Here is a 17,585-nt window from a genome sequence, read left to right as displayed (position 1 = left end):
CCCCACCCCCTGGGTCTTCTCCTCCACCCATGCCTCTCTGAGCTACTCAAGTGTATACATCAGCTGTCATCCAGAGTAAAATATGCAAGAGAAATCCCGGGGCACCGAGGGGAGCAGGGAGATGGTGTGAATCAATGCAGACATAGAACCAATGTCCTTCACTGGTATGCACAAAAATTATACATCTGATTTTTTGATTTTCTGCAGGTAGTGGAAAAGTATTCAGACAAGCAGAGAGTCTCTCTGACTTTTCAAAGAAAGCACAGTAATGGTCAGCGTCATGCTGGTCTGGCCTGACCAAAGCAACAAGTACAAGAAAAAGTCATGCTACATCAAATATGCCTACTGAAACCAACAGTTAGGACACTTTACTTTCAGGCAAACATGGAAATGATCTTTCAGGGCCACGGGTAGGCAGATTCATTTTGAATCACCCACGTTTTAGATAATCTGTTACACTTGATACCAAACTGTAAAGGAATTCCTACCTGCAGCATCCCATATCCATCATCCTCAATGGTTCCCTTACAGGTGATATGTAGGCGCGTTAGCTGAGTCTGGGAACTTGACAAACAAATAGGAGCAAAATATTGTTATTCTTTCATCAAATGGTAATTCCTGCTTCAATCAATGTTGAATTTCCTAAAAAGATAAAGAGGTTTGAAATAAATAGCGCGTGTCCCCTGAAGCTTTTGACACTTTTAAGGATCATTGTTTGATGCAACACATCTTAAGTATCTTTGCATATTTGATGTAAAACTAATGTTGAGATTTGCATGGTGTATGATGGCTTTGTGAGGCTCAATGTGCAGCAAAAGGGAGTATAGAACTGAGCTCCATGTGGGACACTCACACACCTTTAATCCCTGCTGTTGAAGATATCTCCGTTTTGATTTGGAGGTTAACTTTATGTTACGATACTGATGGAATATAAACTGTCTCCTAAATGTCAGATCTATCCATCATCTGTTTAGACATCATTCAGTTTCTCACTCTCACCTGCTAGAGATCCATTACATGTCGTAGTGAGTGATGCTATCATTGTGTTGCAGAGATGAATAAAAATTATGAGCTGTGCAAATTTGCAGTAAAGGAACTCTGATGTGTCCATGTTGTTTGTGGGGTCCTTAACTTAAAACACATTCAAAAACATTCTATTGACTAGTACAGACGTTAACTATGAATTGTCAAAGTATATTTACTGGAGCGAAACATGAGAACAATTTATTATTCAGGAAGTAAATCCAAAAGAAAACGCTCACCCTCAGTAACTTATATGGGTGCTTCATTCTCAACTAAAACTGTATCAGAAGTATTTCAGGACAGCGCACCGAAATCTGAAATTTCCACTTTATTTTATTGCCAAAGATGTTTGGGGCAAGGTCCTTCTGCAGTGGCTTCAGGACAACAAACGAACAATTTATTGTTGAAATTTGAAAATAATTGCATTAAATAAGTTAAGTGGAAAATTCTACTTTATTTAAATTTAGTTTGTCAAACCTTTAAGTTCACAACATAGTAGAACAGAGAGTTATACCTTTCCCAGTTTGGAGAACTGTGCAGTGTTTGTCTTGTGAATGTAACAAGACCCTTAGGCTCTGGAGAAAGAAAAAGAGAGACAGATCATCACCCAAATGTGTGCAATGAGTGAAAAAATTCATGTCAAGCATTGAAAAGGAAGTTATCAAGACATTATGAGAGGCCTTTCTAAAGCTTACTTGTCTCTCCGACTTTCCTGAAGTAACACAGCAGAGTTTTCAATTTCTCTATTTTCCTCATTGAAGAGCTTTCAAATAACCTGAAACAGGAAAAAAAAAAAAAGATTTTAGTCCACAAAAAATAACTCTTGTCTGAGACGGATGTCTTTGTAAATGCTTTTGAGAAGGCTTAAGGGTCTCAGGCAAAACATGTCAACATTTCATGTCAAATGTAGGCCTGTTCATAACAAATACATTTATGTTCTCGCAGATGACAGCCAAGAATGTTTTAGTCCATTATCTCTGGCTCAATGCACAACCATACTTAAAGCATGTCATGAGTTAGGTCAAGCTTACGGGCTGGCAGGGTATATCTCCCTTCTACCTCCATTCTACATACAATGGCACTGCCTGGGGCCATCTTTTAGTTCTCAGTAGCTACTACAAAAACTAGGCTGGATGGAGGGAGGATGGGTGGAGAGTTATTAAGAGAGAACGAGATGGAGACGGAGAGAGAGTAGAGCAAAGGGCGGAAAGCTTAAATCACCCCATACTGGCACTCTTCCTCCATTAAAAGCTAAATAAGCTGATGACTAATCATGGTTCAGCATTCATCCCTCTCCTTGCCGCTTTTTGCCAAGAAAAGTCAAGAAATGAAAACAGAGAGGACAAATGAAGATCTTTACAGAGGGGGAAAAAAACACAATTTATCAAAAGGCAAATCTTGCATATCAATTGCACTTTTCCTAACAGTTTAATTTCCTTACACAAAGCCTTACTTATGCTCTTAGAACCCCCCTGGCCAATTCCCTTAGTCAGTGTTAATCAGGCATAATGCACCCTGGAGGACACTCAGGCTATGAGATAATGCAAGTGAAACACAGGTGGATGAGGGTGAGATCATAAATCACACTTTGCTGAAGACAGAAGGGCAACTAATTGTGAAGCACTTAGTCACAAAATATATTGCAGCAATGTTCTTTTGTAAGGCTATCATTTATTTGTTCTGTATCCACTGTTACCTCCCTTAATAAATAAAGCGACCTAGGAGTTGATGTTTCTGACAGCTCAACCACCACCAACTGGGCTTTTTCTTGAAAATGAGGTAGGCCCTGTCACGGTAACACAGGTTGGAAAAGCGGTCATTTTATTTCTCAATAATGAGCTTCCATAGATGACCAAACTGCTTAACAGACTTCCTATGTCATCTTCTTCTCACACAGAGGAAAACACAAGCTAAAGAGATAAGTCTGCTTCTTTCCTCCCCCTCCAATCTATCCATCACTTAGCGGAGGACAAACCTTGACAGTTCTGCCAAAACAGCAATCAGCAGATTGCTTGCTGCTCTGCGTGTCCAAGACAGAGCGCTACAGTAGACGATAAGCCAAATGACGGACACTCCCTCAATTACAAGAGGAGAGGGAGGGCCAGTAACGATCCAGGGCCCCTTTTAGACTGCACTGGTTGTCTCATCGTATCTCATCTTCTCAGAAACACCAACACTTTTTTCCCCTCTTGCTCTTTCCTTTATTTCGCTGCCGGCAGAAATGCTGATGGCGAGCCAAGTCCCTGCGACCAAGTGCTGGCGTGGGTCTGAAAGAGTCCGCCCTGCGACTGGAATCAATGCTTACATTATTACAGAGGCCTCTTCACTTATCTTGCCACTGCTGTTTTGATGCGGAGGTAGATACAGTGCACCCTTACAGATGACTGATTGTGAGATTCAGATAAAATGGGGGAGCTTAAGGGGAGGAATGTGGACCAGGTCACAAATAATCAATATTACTATTCTTTCAATTCATAAAATAATACTGTTCAACCCCCAAGAGAGAGCAGATGACTAATTAAGATTACAGGGAATATCTAATTTATATAGTCCCAAACCTAGAGGTTGAGGTGATTTCTGGAGTATGTCTTGTGTATTGGCCACAAATGCAATAACAGAGCTGGCAAATATATGTCATTTTAACTCTGTTATCAACGCCAGCATATAGCCACTTTCTTACAAGCTTGTCAGCTGTTTAAAAAATAAATAAAACATGTTAAATGTCTGCCAGATTAAGTGAGACATCTGCTGGAAGACATCACATCAAATATCTGAAGCACAAATAACAAAACAAGAAATATTTCTCCAATAGAGATTAAGATGGCCCTAACAGATTAACCAAGACAGGAAAACTGTGATAATAGACAACCTAAATTTAATACGCCCACAGTCAGTGATCAACTTATGACGTCAGCCAAAGTTCAATACTATCTCAAAGCAGTGAAGAAGGTTGGGTACCTCAGATACAATCGTGCAATAACCATCTCTCTAACAAGCGCAGGCCTGACTGAATTCATACATCAATTCCCTCCTTTCCAAATAGCATGACACATCAAGATTGTTAGAAACCACCCAGACAGTGACAGGTGTGCTGTTTAAAAGATCTATCAGTCAATTTGTTTCAATTAGCCATCCCAGGCTGTCTTAACGGACCACTGCTTCTGAGTAGGTAGAAACAGAGAACATCAATTTAAGACTCCTACTCTGAACCTCCCTCCCACACAGAAAGACATGGAGCTCAGAGATTCTCTGCCCACAGTCACACCCTCAAGACTATAAGGTGACAGCACACAATGTTATCTTAAAAACTACACCTAAAAAAAACAAACACATAAACATGCTTTTAAAATAACACTAATTAAATACCGCAATTTCCATCTGTGTTTACTAGCCAGATGCATCAGATCATTTGGCCTGTCGTTGTGACCCACTGTATGCAAAAGCCAAATAAATAGTACATAGTAAATGAGCAGACGCTGAGAAAAAAAAGAAGAATGAATGTATAAGGGGTTTTCAAGGCAGTAGTGCCCCCTTATGGAAATCAGCTTAGTTTCTTCTAAATTGTAGGATCAATTAAAACAGAAATATTCCATTAAAATTTTACCAATTTTGGATGGTTTCATAATAAATCAAGAAAACAAAATACATTTTCGATACATTTTTGATATGGGCAAATTACTTGAAAGGACACTTCTTCTTCTTCTTCAAAAAAAGAGAAATCCTGGACCTATTTGTGTGCTAATAAACCTGCGCAACACTGGATTCTCTGCTACCTATAGGAACAGAAAAAGTATAATGAGTCCAATGACGCTCCTGTCAAGCAGAATCATAAAGCCTCTTGGTGCAGCACAGTAGCTTACAGACCAGTGAGGCCAACTCAAGATCAATATCTGGGTAAAACATCTCTCCTGCCTAAAGTAATAGCTTACAGAGGAACCTGTGAATGATATACCTGCGACTCCTGCTCTCTTAATGACCTGGGAGAGTTACTGTTTTGTTTCTCTACAGTGTAAAGTGTGCCTTTACCTGTAGAAGTTGATCTCAGGGTAATTGCCGTACTCTGACTTGCGGGAGTTGCGCCGGGGGAACGTGCAGAAGAAGGCGTTGGCCAGAAGACAGGCTATCTGCTCCTGAGACAGAGTCAGGGATCGGTTCACCTGTGACTTCAGTAAGGGGATTGGCTAAAGAGAGAGAAAAAGGAAAAACAGATACAGGATGAGAATGGGAAATGTTACAACAAAGAGAGATGCAGATGAAACACGCAAGAGCATGTTTGGTGCTGCACCGTACATCTGAGGGCGAATGGGGGGGGGGGGGGGGGGGGGGGGGGGTAGATAATTAGTTTAGCAATCTAGCAAGCAGAGGAGAAGAGGAGACAAGGAGGGTTCCATTAGGAAAATGGGTGGTAGTAATTAAGGGCCTGGTTTTCTTGCTCTCCCCCAGGTTCACTCAGTCACACACACACAAGGCCCATCCATCTTCAGTGATTAGGGCTAAAGAGCCTCCCAAGGCTGCCCAGTTAGCAGATCAATACCTAGCGCTAATAACACACACATAAACATTAGCCTTGAAGCTTAATACTGCGAATAAGAGCCAGAGAGCCAGAAAGCTTCATTATCCTCGTGCTAGAAAATGATACTCAGGTGGATTTGTAACAGAAATCCCCTCCTTTAGTTAAACCTGAGCATCCTTGACGTCCTGCCCCTGGTTTCTGTCTCCTTCAACAGCGAGAGGGATTTTCCCATCCTGCCCAGAGTGGGAGCTGAATTATTAAATTAGACTGTGGACTCTGAGAAAGATAACTAAATTGCAAAGATACAAATCTTGGAATTCTTGCAATGTCATAATTGATGACAGAACTTAAACGAAGACAAATGGGGTTGACATTTCGAAGATGTGTGGCATGGATAAGCTCCATTTACTGGGAATTAAAGAGAAGCACGAGATTTCATGGGGGCTAGTATCCGACCCTGTTTTTTTGTAATATACGTAGGTGGAATGGCATCTCCACATATCAGGTGGATGACTGGACATGAGACAGACCTCTGCTCTCTCTGCTCTCTTTTCTAATGAAGCAGCTCCTGACACGGACCCGAAAAAAAAGAGGTGAATTCATTTTCAAGCAGTTCTAACTAGTGAGCTGATCTTGTAAAACATCCACCACCTCGTTCCTCTCTTCCTTGCTGACTGAAGACACTTCTCCTTACTCCTTTATACACATTACATAAGAGATAATGTATAGTGAGCCACTTGTTATCGCGGAACAATCAACGTCAAATTAACCGGACTTCTGAACGAGGATTGATATGATAACAGTCAGTCCTCAGGAGTGTGTGATTAGAGCTGCATCCTTTGCAGCATCTGCAGCAAGGTTTGTTCTTCTTAATGAGTGTGCTATCAATCGGTAGCAGAGTAGTTAGCCAATCAGAATCAAGTATTTAAAGGTTTTTATTCTTCGGCTCTTTATGCCTTTATTTAAAGACAGGACAGGAGGTAGAGTCAGAAATCATGGAGGGAGGGGGGGGGGGAGAGAGAGAGAGAGAGAGAGAGAGAGAGAGAGAGAGAGAGAATGACATGCGGGGAAGGAGCCACAGGTTGGATTAGAAGGACTAAAGCCTCTGTACATGGGGCTCGCACACCAACCACTAGACTACAGGCGCCCCCAAAATAAAGTATTTAATACAGTCGTGTAACAAAAATATTGGACTTGTCAGGTAAATGGGGTTTATGTTAAGTTTAATGAGATATTCTTGACTAGATGTTAGACAAACACATATGAGTTTTTGAAGTGCAGAACGGTCGACTCTTCAAACTCAATACATCTGCACACTGAACTCACCATCGTGCAGAGGCGAGGAGCACTGAGTGCCAGGTCAACCATAGCAGGTAGTGTGGTTTCAAACAGCAGTTTTACCGCTTCATCGCCACAATGCTGCAGAGAGGAGGAGAAAAAAAAGAGAGATACAGGCAGAAATATTGTTAAATGGGACATCTCTGCAGAGCTGACTGCGTAGTTAGGCAGCGACTTCCTCAGAGCCAGCAGTCAGTGTGACAGATTACACCTGTAGTAACATAATCGCTAGTAACAGTGATTTTTCTGACAGAAAAATTAAGTACAAGATCAATCCAACAAGAAATTAATATATAACCAAACATGCCACATCTCTGCTGATCAGGAAGGATGATCACTTCAGTCCTCTTCTTTTAAAAGAAACACCCAGAAAACCAACGTGAGGCAAAGTAATATAAACAAGACAAAAAGGTAAAATCAAGCCATTAAAAGAAAACTGGGTTAATGAATGAACATCAAACTGTGCTCCAGAGAATATCCTCTATAATGTAAAGAAAAACCCCAACATGTTTGGAATGATTTCCTGGGCCTTCAGAGATGTCGTACCTGAGGTGAGCTGCAATGGTTGATACACCACAGGTATTAGGACTTCACAATATTTATATCAAACTACTTTATTTATCTCTTTAGGGGTCAATTGTTTTCAGTAGCTACATCCAACACATAACAAACCCGGGAGACATACAGACAAAAGAGCTAACACATAAAAATAAGAGCTAAAATAAATACTTGAACTAAGCAAAGTGATAAATGACCTGAATAAAGAGTCAAAGGATCAGCTTTAATAAAAGGATCTACCTACTTCAATCTAATATTGTTTAAACACTTTTATTTTTGTGTTGATTTTCCTGAAACAATGAAAGTAAGTGCATAGAACTATACAATACAAAGGGACTGGGATGGTTTGGGGAGTTGTTTGTATTTTGTGATGTCATTGGCATTTCCATTTTCCTCTATTGTATGTACCGGTGTTTATTTATTTCTATTAACACTGTTGAGGTCAAAAAGCTCCATCAACACTTGTAGTATGAAGATCAACTTTATTAACTAATTAGACCGACACGTTTGGGCTTGTGGCCTTCATCAGGGTCATGAAAATGAAATGAAAAGTCCTGCTCTGCTTCTAATAACACTTTTTACAAAACACATGTGCTGCACCAATATTTTCAACATAAAAAAAAATATTTTTAAAAAGGCTGTTTAGCTCAATATTTTACTGTCACACTCTTTTCTGAAGGTAGATTTTCCAACAGGTACGAGTATGAAAGAACAGCAGCCAATGCCCACATGAACAATTTGGAATCAACAATGTCTTGAATGAGAAGAAAATCCTTCTCAGCATCTCAATTTATGGATCACACAAAGCTTAAGGTCCGTCTCGACCGTCTGAAGAGAAAAACGATGAAGTGTCCAGCTCAACATGCCATTTATTTTTTTATAAGACATTTTTTTTTAAGGTTTTATTATTGTCTTGATGAGGGGAAAAGACAGAAAAGCCCTGATAAACACAAGGAACAGCCAATTTTGATGAAAAGTTTTAATGGCTTCATGACTCTTTGATTGTGAAGCAGAGGGCTCGACCCCCTGAAGGTAACCAATATCTACGGCAGGATGCTCTGACCTCTCATATCCAACAAGAGAACTAAGTGTCAGTGAGGGTGGATAGAAGTTTATTGTTGTTTTGAGAGTGAAGCCCCACTTCACATATATCAACAACCCAAACATTTCAGCAGTAAAAGAAGAAATAGAGGTGCTGCAGATCCACTCGCTACATACACAGACCCTGTTTCTCAAGAATTTACCATCAATCTGTGAGAGAGGCTGCCACGGCCGAGGCATCCATACTTCAGCCTGTAGCTTACCTCAGCATCCATCTGCAATTCACTCCAAAATAAACACCCAGTTATTCCATCATAGAGCCAGATTTACAACGCAATCACTTATGAGTGTATTGGCTTCGAATGTCACCGCCATCAATCACTTGCTTTACTCTATCAAGGTAAGCGTGGGAGCTCGTGCTGATTAAATGGACCTTCTGGAGCAAGATGCAAATGTCCAATGGAGGAGAGAGTGGCAGGGTGATTTCCAACAGGAGGTCTTTGGTGGGTGATTTGGCCAGGGGTGGGGGGCATTTATATGGCTGCAGAGCGGGTCTGACTAAATGCTGTCAGAAGTAATGAGCTGGCAGACATCATAAAGCGCTCCTGTGGGACTAATAGATGGTGGTTGGTGATGCGGCAGGATGAGGGCAGAAAGATGATCCTCCAGCTTTTCCCACAGCTACAGCAGCTGGCCACAACTGTTACACACCCACAACTAACTCCACCTTTCACATAAATACTTATGACGGACTGAGCTCCTCCAGAACGGTCTAGATTAACTGCCACATAAGCTAATGATCGATAACACACTGATCTCCCACCCATCCTGGTGTTTACACGTTATTTTCATTTTGTGCCAGCTCAACCGATTCACATCTTGATTCCATATTTTGCATTATGAGGTCTTCAATGTATTTATTCTCTAAATGACATTTGAACCTTTAGAATCTCTGCGATAGATCCTCCATAACTGGACAGAGTTGAACCAGACTGTGAGACTGTGTTACTGTAGCTGATGACATAGAATGAGTCATTAAAGTAATGATGGCCAACACTCATAACTGAAGACACATTAGCTTGTCTGGAAAATGTTTTTGTTTTTAAAACTTGAAATTATATGACAGCGGGGTCAGAAATCATATTTTTAGAGGAACCAATTTGCCTTATGAATGAATATTTGACAAATTGCTTATGGAATACTTGACATGTTGGGGCAGTTGATTCCAGTTTATCAAGCCCTGTTGTTGTGGCTATATGTTGTTCCCTGTGATGTTTGTCCCTTCTCCCCTCCTGTAGTCTCCAGCCCAGGTGAAGCTATTGATTGAACAACGAGGCGCACCTGGTCTCAGAGCTTGAAAGCCCAGTGCTGGATTCAGGAAGAGAGGCCTTTCGTTTAATGATTTAGTTTGTCTAATAAATCCCTTAGTTTTGACTACGATGTGTTTCATTGGGTCAAATTGTGGATTGTTGTAAGCCCCATAGGGCTAACACTATACACAACAGTCCTCTTAAAGCTCTGGATTTTGTGGATTTAGGATTTACTCGTGACCTGAAGCACCCAATAGAAGCATCCATAGATTTGGTCACTTGATGACTCCCTTAAGGACTGGTGCTGTCCATGTGAATCAAGACATGATGCTTTTGTTCACTCTACACTGTTTTGATCAATCTACAGGTTTGTTGTATTTATGATTTTCTCCACCATTTTTATTCATTAGAGCTTCTGATTGTTCCTAACAAATGTCAATACAAAACAAAAAGAGAAAAGTCACAGTGAAAGAGAAAGAGAAAGAAACAAAGCCCAAATGTGAGAAGGATCCAGTCAGTCGGTGTCTTGTTGCCTTGCTGCTAAATGTACTATTGGACCATCAGCTGTATTTACTCCTGGACTGCTTCCCGCTCAGCCCTCACACATTCATCAGAAGGTGACACTGTGACAGTTTCATTTAGCGAGGGCGGGAATACTATTTACAGACAAGCCCTAATTTGGATAACTCTCTTTTCCCCTCCTGTGGCTATTACACGTTGAGCGGAGTGTCAATCACGGGAGCAGGGACAGCGCACCTCCTGACAATTACCCCAGTGCTGCACAAATGGTGCTCCAGATTTAATTAGGTGGTTTTGGCTGAGGAGCGCTGCAGTTAGGATTCAAACTAGCCACAAAGCAAAGCAGAGAAAAGTATTATTTGAATGTAAAGGTTAGGAGCGGAGAAGAAGAAGATGTAGGTAACTAAACATTTGCTGTGGAGCAAAAAGGTTTTAAAAATGATTGCACACTAAATTAGTCTGTTTGAGAGATACCTCTCCTTAGATGGTGCGTGTCTGATGTGCAGTGCTTGCTATTAATCATCCATTTATTTATTTTTATTTAACCAGGTTGGTCCCATTGAGATTAAGAACCTCTTTTCCAAGGGAGACGTGACCAAGACAGTCAGCAGCAAAAACACAAAGTTACTGAAAGAGAGACAAAGGGAGACAAAGTACAATCTACGAACACTACATTAAAAAGAGAACCATCTATGAGTCAAATCTGGGAGTCAGTAATTCAAGCAGTAAAACTAAAAGCATCGACATTATGTAGAATCTTCCAAGTATTTCATTTTAGATTGAAAAACATTAAAGGACACCAGCTCCTTGAGTTTTAAATCATTCTGCAACAGATTCCAGGCTGAGGGTGCAGAATACCCAAAAGCCCTTTTCCCAATTTCAGTGTTTGGCACAGAAAGCATAAAGACTCGAGGTCCTGAAAAGGCAAAGGATACTGTGTCCGGTACTTTTCTGCATGATAAAAACACATAGTGTACCAGTGTATGAGCCTACGGGTTGCCAGAGCAGTACATCCTACCCGAGAATACAACTCACAATATCGAGCCAGAGAGGGAACAAAAAACTGATCTAGACATGGCATGATTTTCTGAAAACTCATCCATCAACTCATAGAAACATAACTGACATCAAGCAGTCCCAACCTGAAGATGTTTTTTTTTTTAAATCTCTTTTTCCAATATCTCTAATGACTTCATATCAGAACCTTGACTTGTCCTTTTTCCTCAAAGCCCCACCCTCCATTGATTCATTCCTCTGCATGAAGAGTGACTTTCTCGCTGGCTTTACTTAGCATCCACTGCAGATTTAATGAGAGCTTTTAATTAAATTGGACTAAGCTATAAAAAAAAAGGCTCAGGCAGCTATTGATCCAACAAGCTTTTTTTTTTACTTTACTCTGCAAAATTATTTTAGAGGAGGAGAAAAAGGAGACCGTTTAGGAGTGGTCTGAATTCAGCTGAGTAATCACTGACGAGAATAGACGAACATCAGTTTGAAAAACCAATCTGACTGGACTGTAACAAGTATACAATGTTTTATACTTCATTGTTAAAGCGCCATTAGAATAATAATCTCATTTCTAATGGCTCCAGTCAAGACATGAAACAGTAAGAAGTCGACAATAAGCTCCATGCTCCTCTAAATGTAGGCTACTAAACTAGGCTTTAACTGAAGTGGGTTTTCTATCAATTCAAAGACGGTGTTGTTGTTCTGGTTTTTTGAGGCCATTGTAGACTTCACTTTCGTATAACTCACTTTAAAGTTAACAAAACACTGTTAGCCATCTGAGATTTCAGAGCGAATCTCTGCAGTGAGATAGAGAAAGATAGGTGGAGATTCATTAATTCTCTCTAATTAAAGACCTTGACTGAAAAGAGGATAGGAGGTGTACAAAAGAAAAGAAGAAGGAAGACAGGAAAAAAAAAAAGAAGATACTCATTCCCCTGGTTCACCTGCACCAGCTGCTGCCGCCATGCTCGCTGCTCATCTGTCCTAACTGTATGACGCCTGTTTAGTCCCGTGAGACTCCCAGGTACTGCGAGGGGACCGCGCACACTGACGGACTGGCAGCCACACAGAGAAAAAGCAGTCTCCCTTTGCAACCACGACTCCACTTTAATAACAGTTTTAGCTTCATTCTTCATTACGGCTCATTTCAAATACATAATTAATCCTTGAGTGAAACAAACAGTGCCAGTGTTTACCTGGTGAAGTTCTGTCAGAGGTGTGAAACAAACAAGTGGCTGACTCTGATGAGGTGTTTACTCACATGTCAACTCTCCTTCTTTGCAGATGGCCAGTTAATAAGCGAAGAAACACATTCATATAAAGACTGAAGTATTGTGTTTCTCAGACTAGGCCAGCAGGTTTTTAGAGAAGCTGAATTCACCTCCCTGCTTTCTAATTTGTACAAAACCAGTCCATAGATGTGTTCCAGACAGCTTACCTCTGTGCAAAGCAGGTTCAGCGCAGTGAAGTCCCATTTCTTCGCATGGAACGTGTTGTATTGCACTATTGCATCCTAGAGGGAAATAAGAATGAACTTATTCATAGTAGATGAATTTAAAATGTATAAACCTGCGTTAAAAAAAAACCTTCAGGATCACAGACTACTAGTGTTCTTCCAACACAAGAGGTAAGAGGTTTTGGTTTAATCATTGCAAACTCTGCCACCATGTGGTCATTTACGGAACAAGTTTGGTACTTTTGAAACAAGTCTGTTTATAACATTTCACCTGTATCCCAGCCATGCAGGCTAAGTGATTCATTATAACAATTCTTTTAACTTAGTTATGAAGTTACATTTCTAAAAGGTATCTTTCTTTAAAAGCTGTATCCACTTGTCATCCTCACTAAGCCTGAAAGTCTCACATTATAGTGTGGATGGATGGGGAAAATCTTTTTTTTTAAAGAATTACATAAATGAACACTTGGCATCGTATGTACCCCATGTCTGTATCTGTGAACACTTATTCCCACAATTTGTTTTCAACTCAACTGAAACACAATTAAAAAATAATGGAGATAAGGTGCCCAAAGACCGGTTCAAACTGGTGTTGAAGCTACTTTGTATGTTTACTCACATTAATCGTCATGTTGATATATTTAGCATTTTCCCGTTATGAATCCTGATTATATAGGTGCGTATTAAATTGTTTATTATTCTCTGGTGATTAACACGATTGTCTGACATCTGAATGAGTGATGTGATCTGAAGGTGTGGCAGAGCATTTTAATTTAGCTCAGGTGTGGCGGGAGGTGAGGCTGGTATAGGCAAACTATTTTTCAACCGCACCGCTATGAACTTTAAGCACAGTTTCAAAGTCTTTTTATGGGAAGTTGAAGTTGACAAATGCATTTGCTGCTCTCTCAATAAATGGCTCATCATGATCAAAGTCAGAGTGCGCGTTGTCTTACTGACCGCTCTTAACAACTGGGATGAGCAAACAAGAGTGACTGTGTCTCTCCCACTCCTCAAAATGAGAGAAAGCACAATCTAGCTGTTTGCTAAAATAAAGAGCAGGGAGAATAATATGTTGTTTTTTTCATGTTTTGATGTTTCGCTAAAGAAAAAAAAAGGATGCTCACATAAAAGACATTTTTAAAGATGAATCAGTCGTATCAAGGTCTCAGATTAGGCTCAAACTAATCCACACAAGTCTTCCTGTCTTACCCTCACATCCAGACAACTTTTGAACCCCCTGCGCAAGGCAGTCTGGATCAGCTCCCAGCGACTTTGGAAACCTCCATCCTGCATGACACATCAAATAACATGGGTTGCTTTTGGGTGCAATGTTCAAACAGTCGTTAACCTTGTTGTGGAACATATATGTGGTAATGTTGCAGTGTACCTCGGTGTCCACTGGAAAGAGATTCTTCTCCGAGCAGGGCATCTTCACAGACGCATCATCCCATGCATCTCTAAACTTGCTAGGGTGAGGGACAGGGAGCTCTCCCTCTCGGAGGCGGTCCGTCTGTAACATGGAAACAAAGCAGCAGAAATACTGAAAGTTAAATGCCGATAATTTTTTATATTTTCATTATTTCTGAGCAGGTTGCCATCTATTTCTAACTCCACATATTCAAAATTAATCCACAGATAGTAAATATACAAGCTTGGAACTTGTTAACTAAAAGCCCCATGTTCCTTTTCTGGCTGACTTCACAAATGAAAGCTGGCTTTAACATTGAGATGTGTTATTTATTCAAAACGGTAATTAAGAATCCAGTATTATTATTATTATTATTATGTTGCTTGGGTCGCAGTGGTCAGTTGTTGGTTAAAGCCAGTTGTATTTTCACAGCAGCTCTCACAGTGTTGCCGTGGGACTACAAGTAGAATACACAGTCTGATAGGAGCTTTACTGACAAGAGGCCCTGAGGGGTATCACAGAGAACTGCTCATTTCCACTGTCAGTATCCAAACAGGCTTCCTTATTTAGTTTCTCCAACTTGTTCTATCTTCATAAACACATACCCACACAACGCCCAGTCACTTCTGCATGAACCTCCTGCATATGCCTTTACTGTTCATTACCACATACTGAATAAGTGGCTGTTGACTCACCCTGATTGTGATAGTGTGGTTATGGGCTGCTTTGAGGTGATTCAGAGGAGGGGCGCACTGGGGCATTCTGTTCAGCTCATTTATGTGGGTCCCCAGCCATACTTGAGGGTCCCTGTTACACAGATCAACAGAATATTACTGGATGATGTTTGGCAGCATAGCGGTGCAATGGCACATCAGACAAGGGGCGCTGCTAATTGTGAAAGACAAAATGTGGTACAGAGAAGTGAAAACATTTTAAGAGTACTTTTCCAAAATCTCAGCTGACTGTGCTCCCGTTAGTTCCTGGCTCATATCAGAAGAAGCACTGCACTCTGCTACCTCTGCTACCTCTGCATCCTGAGCAGCCATGGCAGCCGGTTGGACGCTTTCTGTTGCCGAACATCCAGAATCAGAGTCTTTGACAGAAAGTTCAGATTCCTTTACCTGAGCCTTTCCAAAACCAGACTCCTCCCCGCAAACACTGCTGTCATGGTCCTTGTCAGCAGAGTTATTTGTGAGCTTAGTTTCACAGACAGGGCTGTCTGGACTCAGCATCTCTACGTCAGTGGACATATTTCCACCCTTCTCGGGAAGGCTAAGAGAGGGGAGGGGCTTTGGATCTGGGGTGTCTTCAGTGGGACACGTTGATTCAACCGGGTGAGGAGCAGGTGAATTGGGCCTCTTGGATATCTGTCCATTAGAGGAGTGTGTCTGAGCTTGGTTACTTACACTACCTTCAGGGGCAGATTCATCCAGCCCACATGCGGGCCCACATGCAGGCCCACATGCAGGCCCACAGTCCATCAAGTCTTGTGATTCTACATCATCTTGTGTGTTCTCAGTTGGCCCACAGCCTTTTGTGGTGTCACACTTTTCTGACGCAGAAGACGGTTCCTGTTTTCCATCGCATAAGTCCGTTTTTGAAACATCATTGTTCACATGTTGTGAATTGTCTTCATCAGTCACACTGGGAAGATAAAAAAAAAAAAAGGAAAAAAAAGTGGGAGAATGACAAGTTAGCAGGCTGAATCACTGTAGGGTAACCTTTTGAATACAGTGATACAGGGCTCAGAAAATCAGCAGAGACACCTCCCACCCCCCACCAAGGACTGTTTTCGCTGCTGGACTCTGGAAAGAGGTTCCGCAGCCTCCGAAGCAGAACTTCCAGGTTCTGTAACAGCTTCTCCCCACAGGCCATAAGACTTTTGAACATGAAAAAATAATCCCTCCATTCCCCCTCAAACCCCCACGCAGGACTGTAAAATACAATATAACAGACATCACAAACGTGCACTATATTTATCTGTATAGTAATTTTACTCATTGCTTTTTTTTTAAATATCTATTTATATCTGCACCTTATTTTTTCTATGTGAATACTTGCTGCTGTTTTTATCCTGCACTAATGAGTCAAATGCAACCGCACTGTGAAGTACAAGTTTGAATGACAATAACGAAAGTGTAAGTACAACTTCCCCTTTTCTCTTGATAGCACGTTGTACTCTTATTTAACAGTTCTGTGTGTTACACTTGACTCGGAAATTTACTGGAAACAACTCAAAATGTGTGCAGCCTTGAACATGACTGCTTTACCTTCTTTGGGAATCCATCACCACGTCCATCTTTGACAGGTCTGACATGATGAATCAGCAACAACTGCTTGAGACAGAAAAGCAATCACATGACATTTTGGACAACTTATACTTGTTCTACTACTTACACAAGCCTACAAAGTAGTTCTCAAACTAACTGTCCCATTTCCTGCTGTCCAAATGACGTATATCAGACCAAATATAAACATTTTAAACATTTAAGGTGTGGTCTTGATCTGCAGCTACACTCAACACCTTCACATGGAGCAGAGTGCAGCTGCTGTTCTGGACTTTATCTTAACTTTAACTTATCTCCGATCTGAAGTTGTGCATGTCGTCTGAGTGAGTTAAACACAGCTTTGAATACAACGATAAAGCATCAAAACACTCGTTTTCCCCCACAGCCTGACCCACGTCTGTCAACAAAATCGCTCCTGGCTGGTTCCAAAAAAAAAAAAAGCTCAAATAAGCTAAGCTAAGAAAAACCTTACCAGTTATACTTTTGGACATTACTTCCGCAGTAAAGAGAGTTGCTCAGATGTTAAAACGCGGATGTATTCCTCAGATATTAGTCAGTATCTTACGACCCAAATGCGGGGAGGACAAAATCACAAGTCATTATCCTGAGCTAACTTAGCTCTGATCGGCTACATATCTACACGGTAGCTAATATTCGCTAGCTCCGATTCTTATAGATATATCACCAAATTCTACCTAATCAAGCTGTTATTCTCCGTCAAAAAACAAAAGAGACACAACTTACATGCTCCACTTTCACTTCTGAGTAAGAAGCGTTACATAATTAGTCGTCTATTTTTATGTACAAAGATTTATTCGCAGACAACATATCACTCCAATTGTTATCGTCCAATTATTGGTTTACTTTCACTCCGTTGTTGGAGCCAGCCGCTACACAGTGACGGTGGCGAAGTCGCGACCAATAGAAACGCTTATCTCGGGGAAAGAGGCGGGATCATGAGTTGGTATCGTAGCAACTGTGCCAGAAAGTAGTTTTATGTCGCGCAACCGTTAAGGCGCCAGGAATACTTAATAACAGAGATAGCAGGAACGTCAACCCGTGTCCTTCTTACATAAATAACTAAAGCAGTCCCAGTTTTAACACTACACTATGACACTTTTTT

The 17,585-nt window shown here is 41.0% G+C and overlaps 2 protein-coding genes across 3 annotated transcripts in view; one reads left to right on the top strand and one right to left on the bottom strand.

Moving 5' to 3' along the window:
- The window catches only part of parga (poly (ADP-ribose) glycohydrolase a), a 29,684-nt gene extending 12,313 nt beyond the window's left edge, over nucleotides 1–17,371 (bottom strand). The window contains exons 1-12 of one of the 2 annotated variants that reach the window (XM_061039833.1): nucleotides 17,207–17,371; nucleotides 16,445–16,510; nucleotides 15,117–15,818; nucleotides 14,870–14,981; nucleotides 14,154–14,276; nucleotides 13,976–14,053; nucleotides 12,749–12,823; nucleotides 6,863–6,955; nucleotides 5,050–5,204; nucleotides 1,719–1,798; nucleotides 1,538–1,598; nucleotides 489–564 (exon numbers count right to left, since the gene is read on the bottom strand). In XM_061039833.1, coding sequence (XP_060895816.1) covers nucleotides 489–564; nucleotides 1,538–1,598; nucleotides 1,719–1,798; nucleotides 5,050–5,204; nucleotides 6,863–6,955; nucleotides 12,749–12,823; nucleotides 13,976–14,053; nucleotides 14,154–14,276; nucleotides 14,870–14,981; nucleotides 15,117–15,818; nucleotides 16,445–16,491 — 1,602 coding nt within the window. In that variant the 5' untranslated portion in view covers nucleotides 16,492–16,510; nucleotides 17,207–17,371. The remainder of the gene's footprint in view (nucleotides 1–488; nucleotides 565–1,537; nucleotides 1,599–1,718; nucleotides 1,799–5,049; nucleotides 5,205–6,862; nucleotides 6,956–12,748; nucleotides 12,824–13,975; nucleotides 14,054–14,153; nucleotides 14,277–14,869; nucleotides 14,982–15,116; nucleotides 15,819–16,444; nucleotides 16,511–17,206) is intronic. The other variant, XM_061039832.1, reaches the window with a different exon arrangement.
- The window catches only part of chata (choline O-acetyltransferase a), a 125,724-nt gene that overhangs the window by 45,673 nt on the left and 62,466 nt on the right, over nucleotides 1–17,585 (top strand). The gene's annotated exons all lie outside the window — the stretch shown is intronic.

The sequence above is a fragment of the Labrus mixtus genome, chromosome 6 (assembly GCF_963584025.1).
Source record: "Labrus mixtus chromosome 6, fLabMix1.1, whole genome shotgun sequence".
Lineage (NCBI taxonomy): Eukaryota > Metazoa > Chordata > Actinopteri > Labriformes > Labridae > Labrus > Labrus mixtus.
Note: the sequence above shows the minus strand (reverse complement) of the source record. Positions and strands in the feature narration are given on the sequence as shown.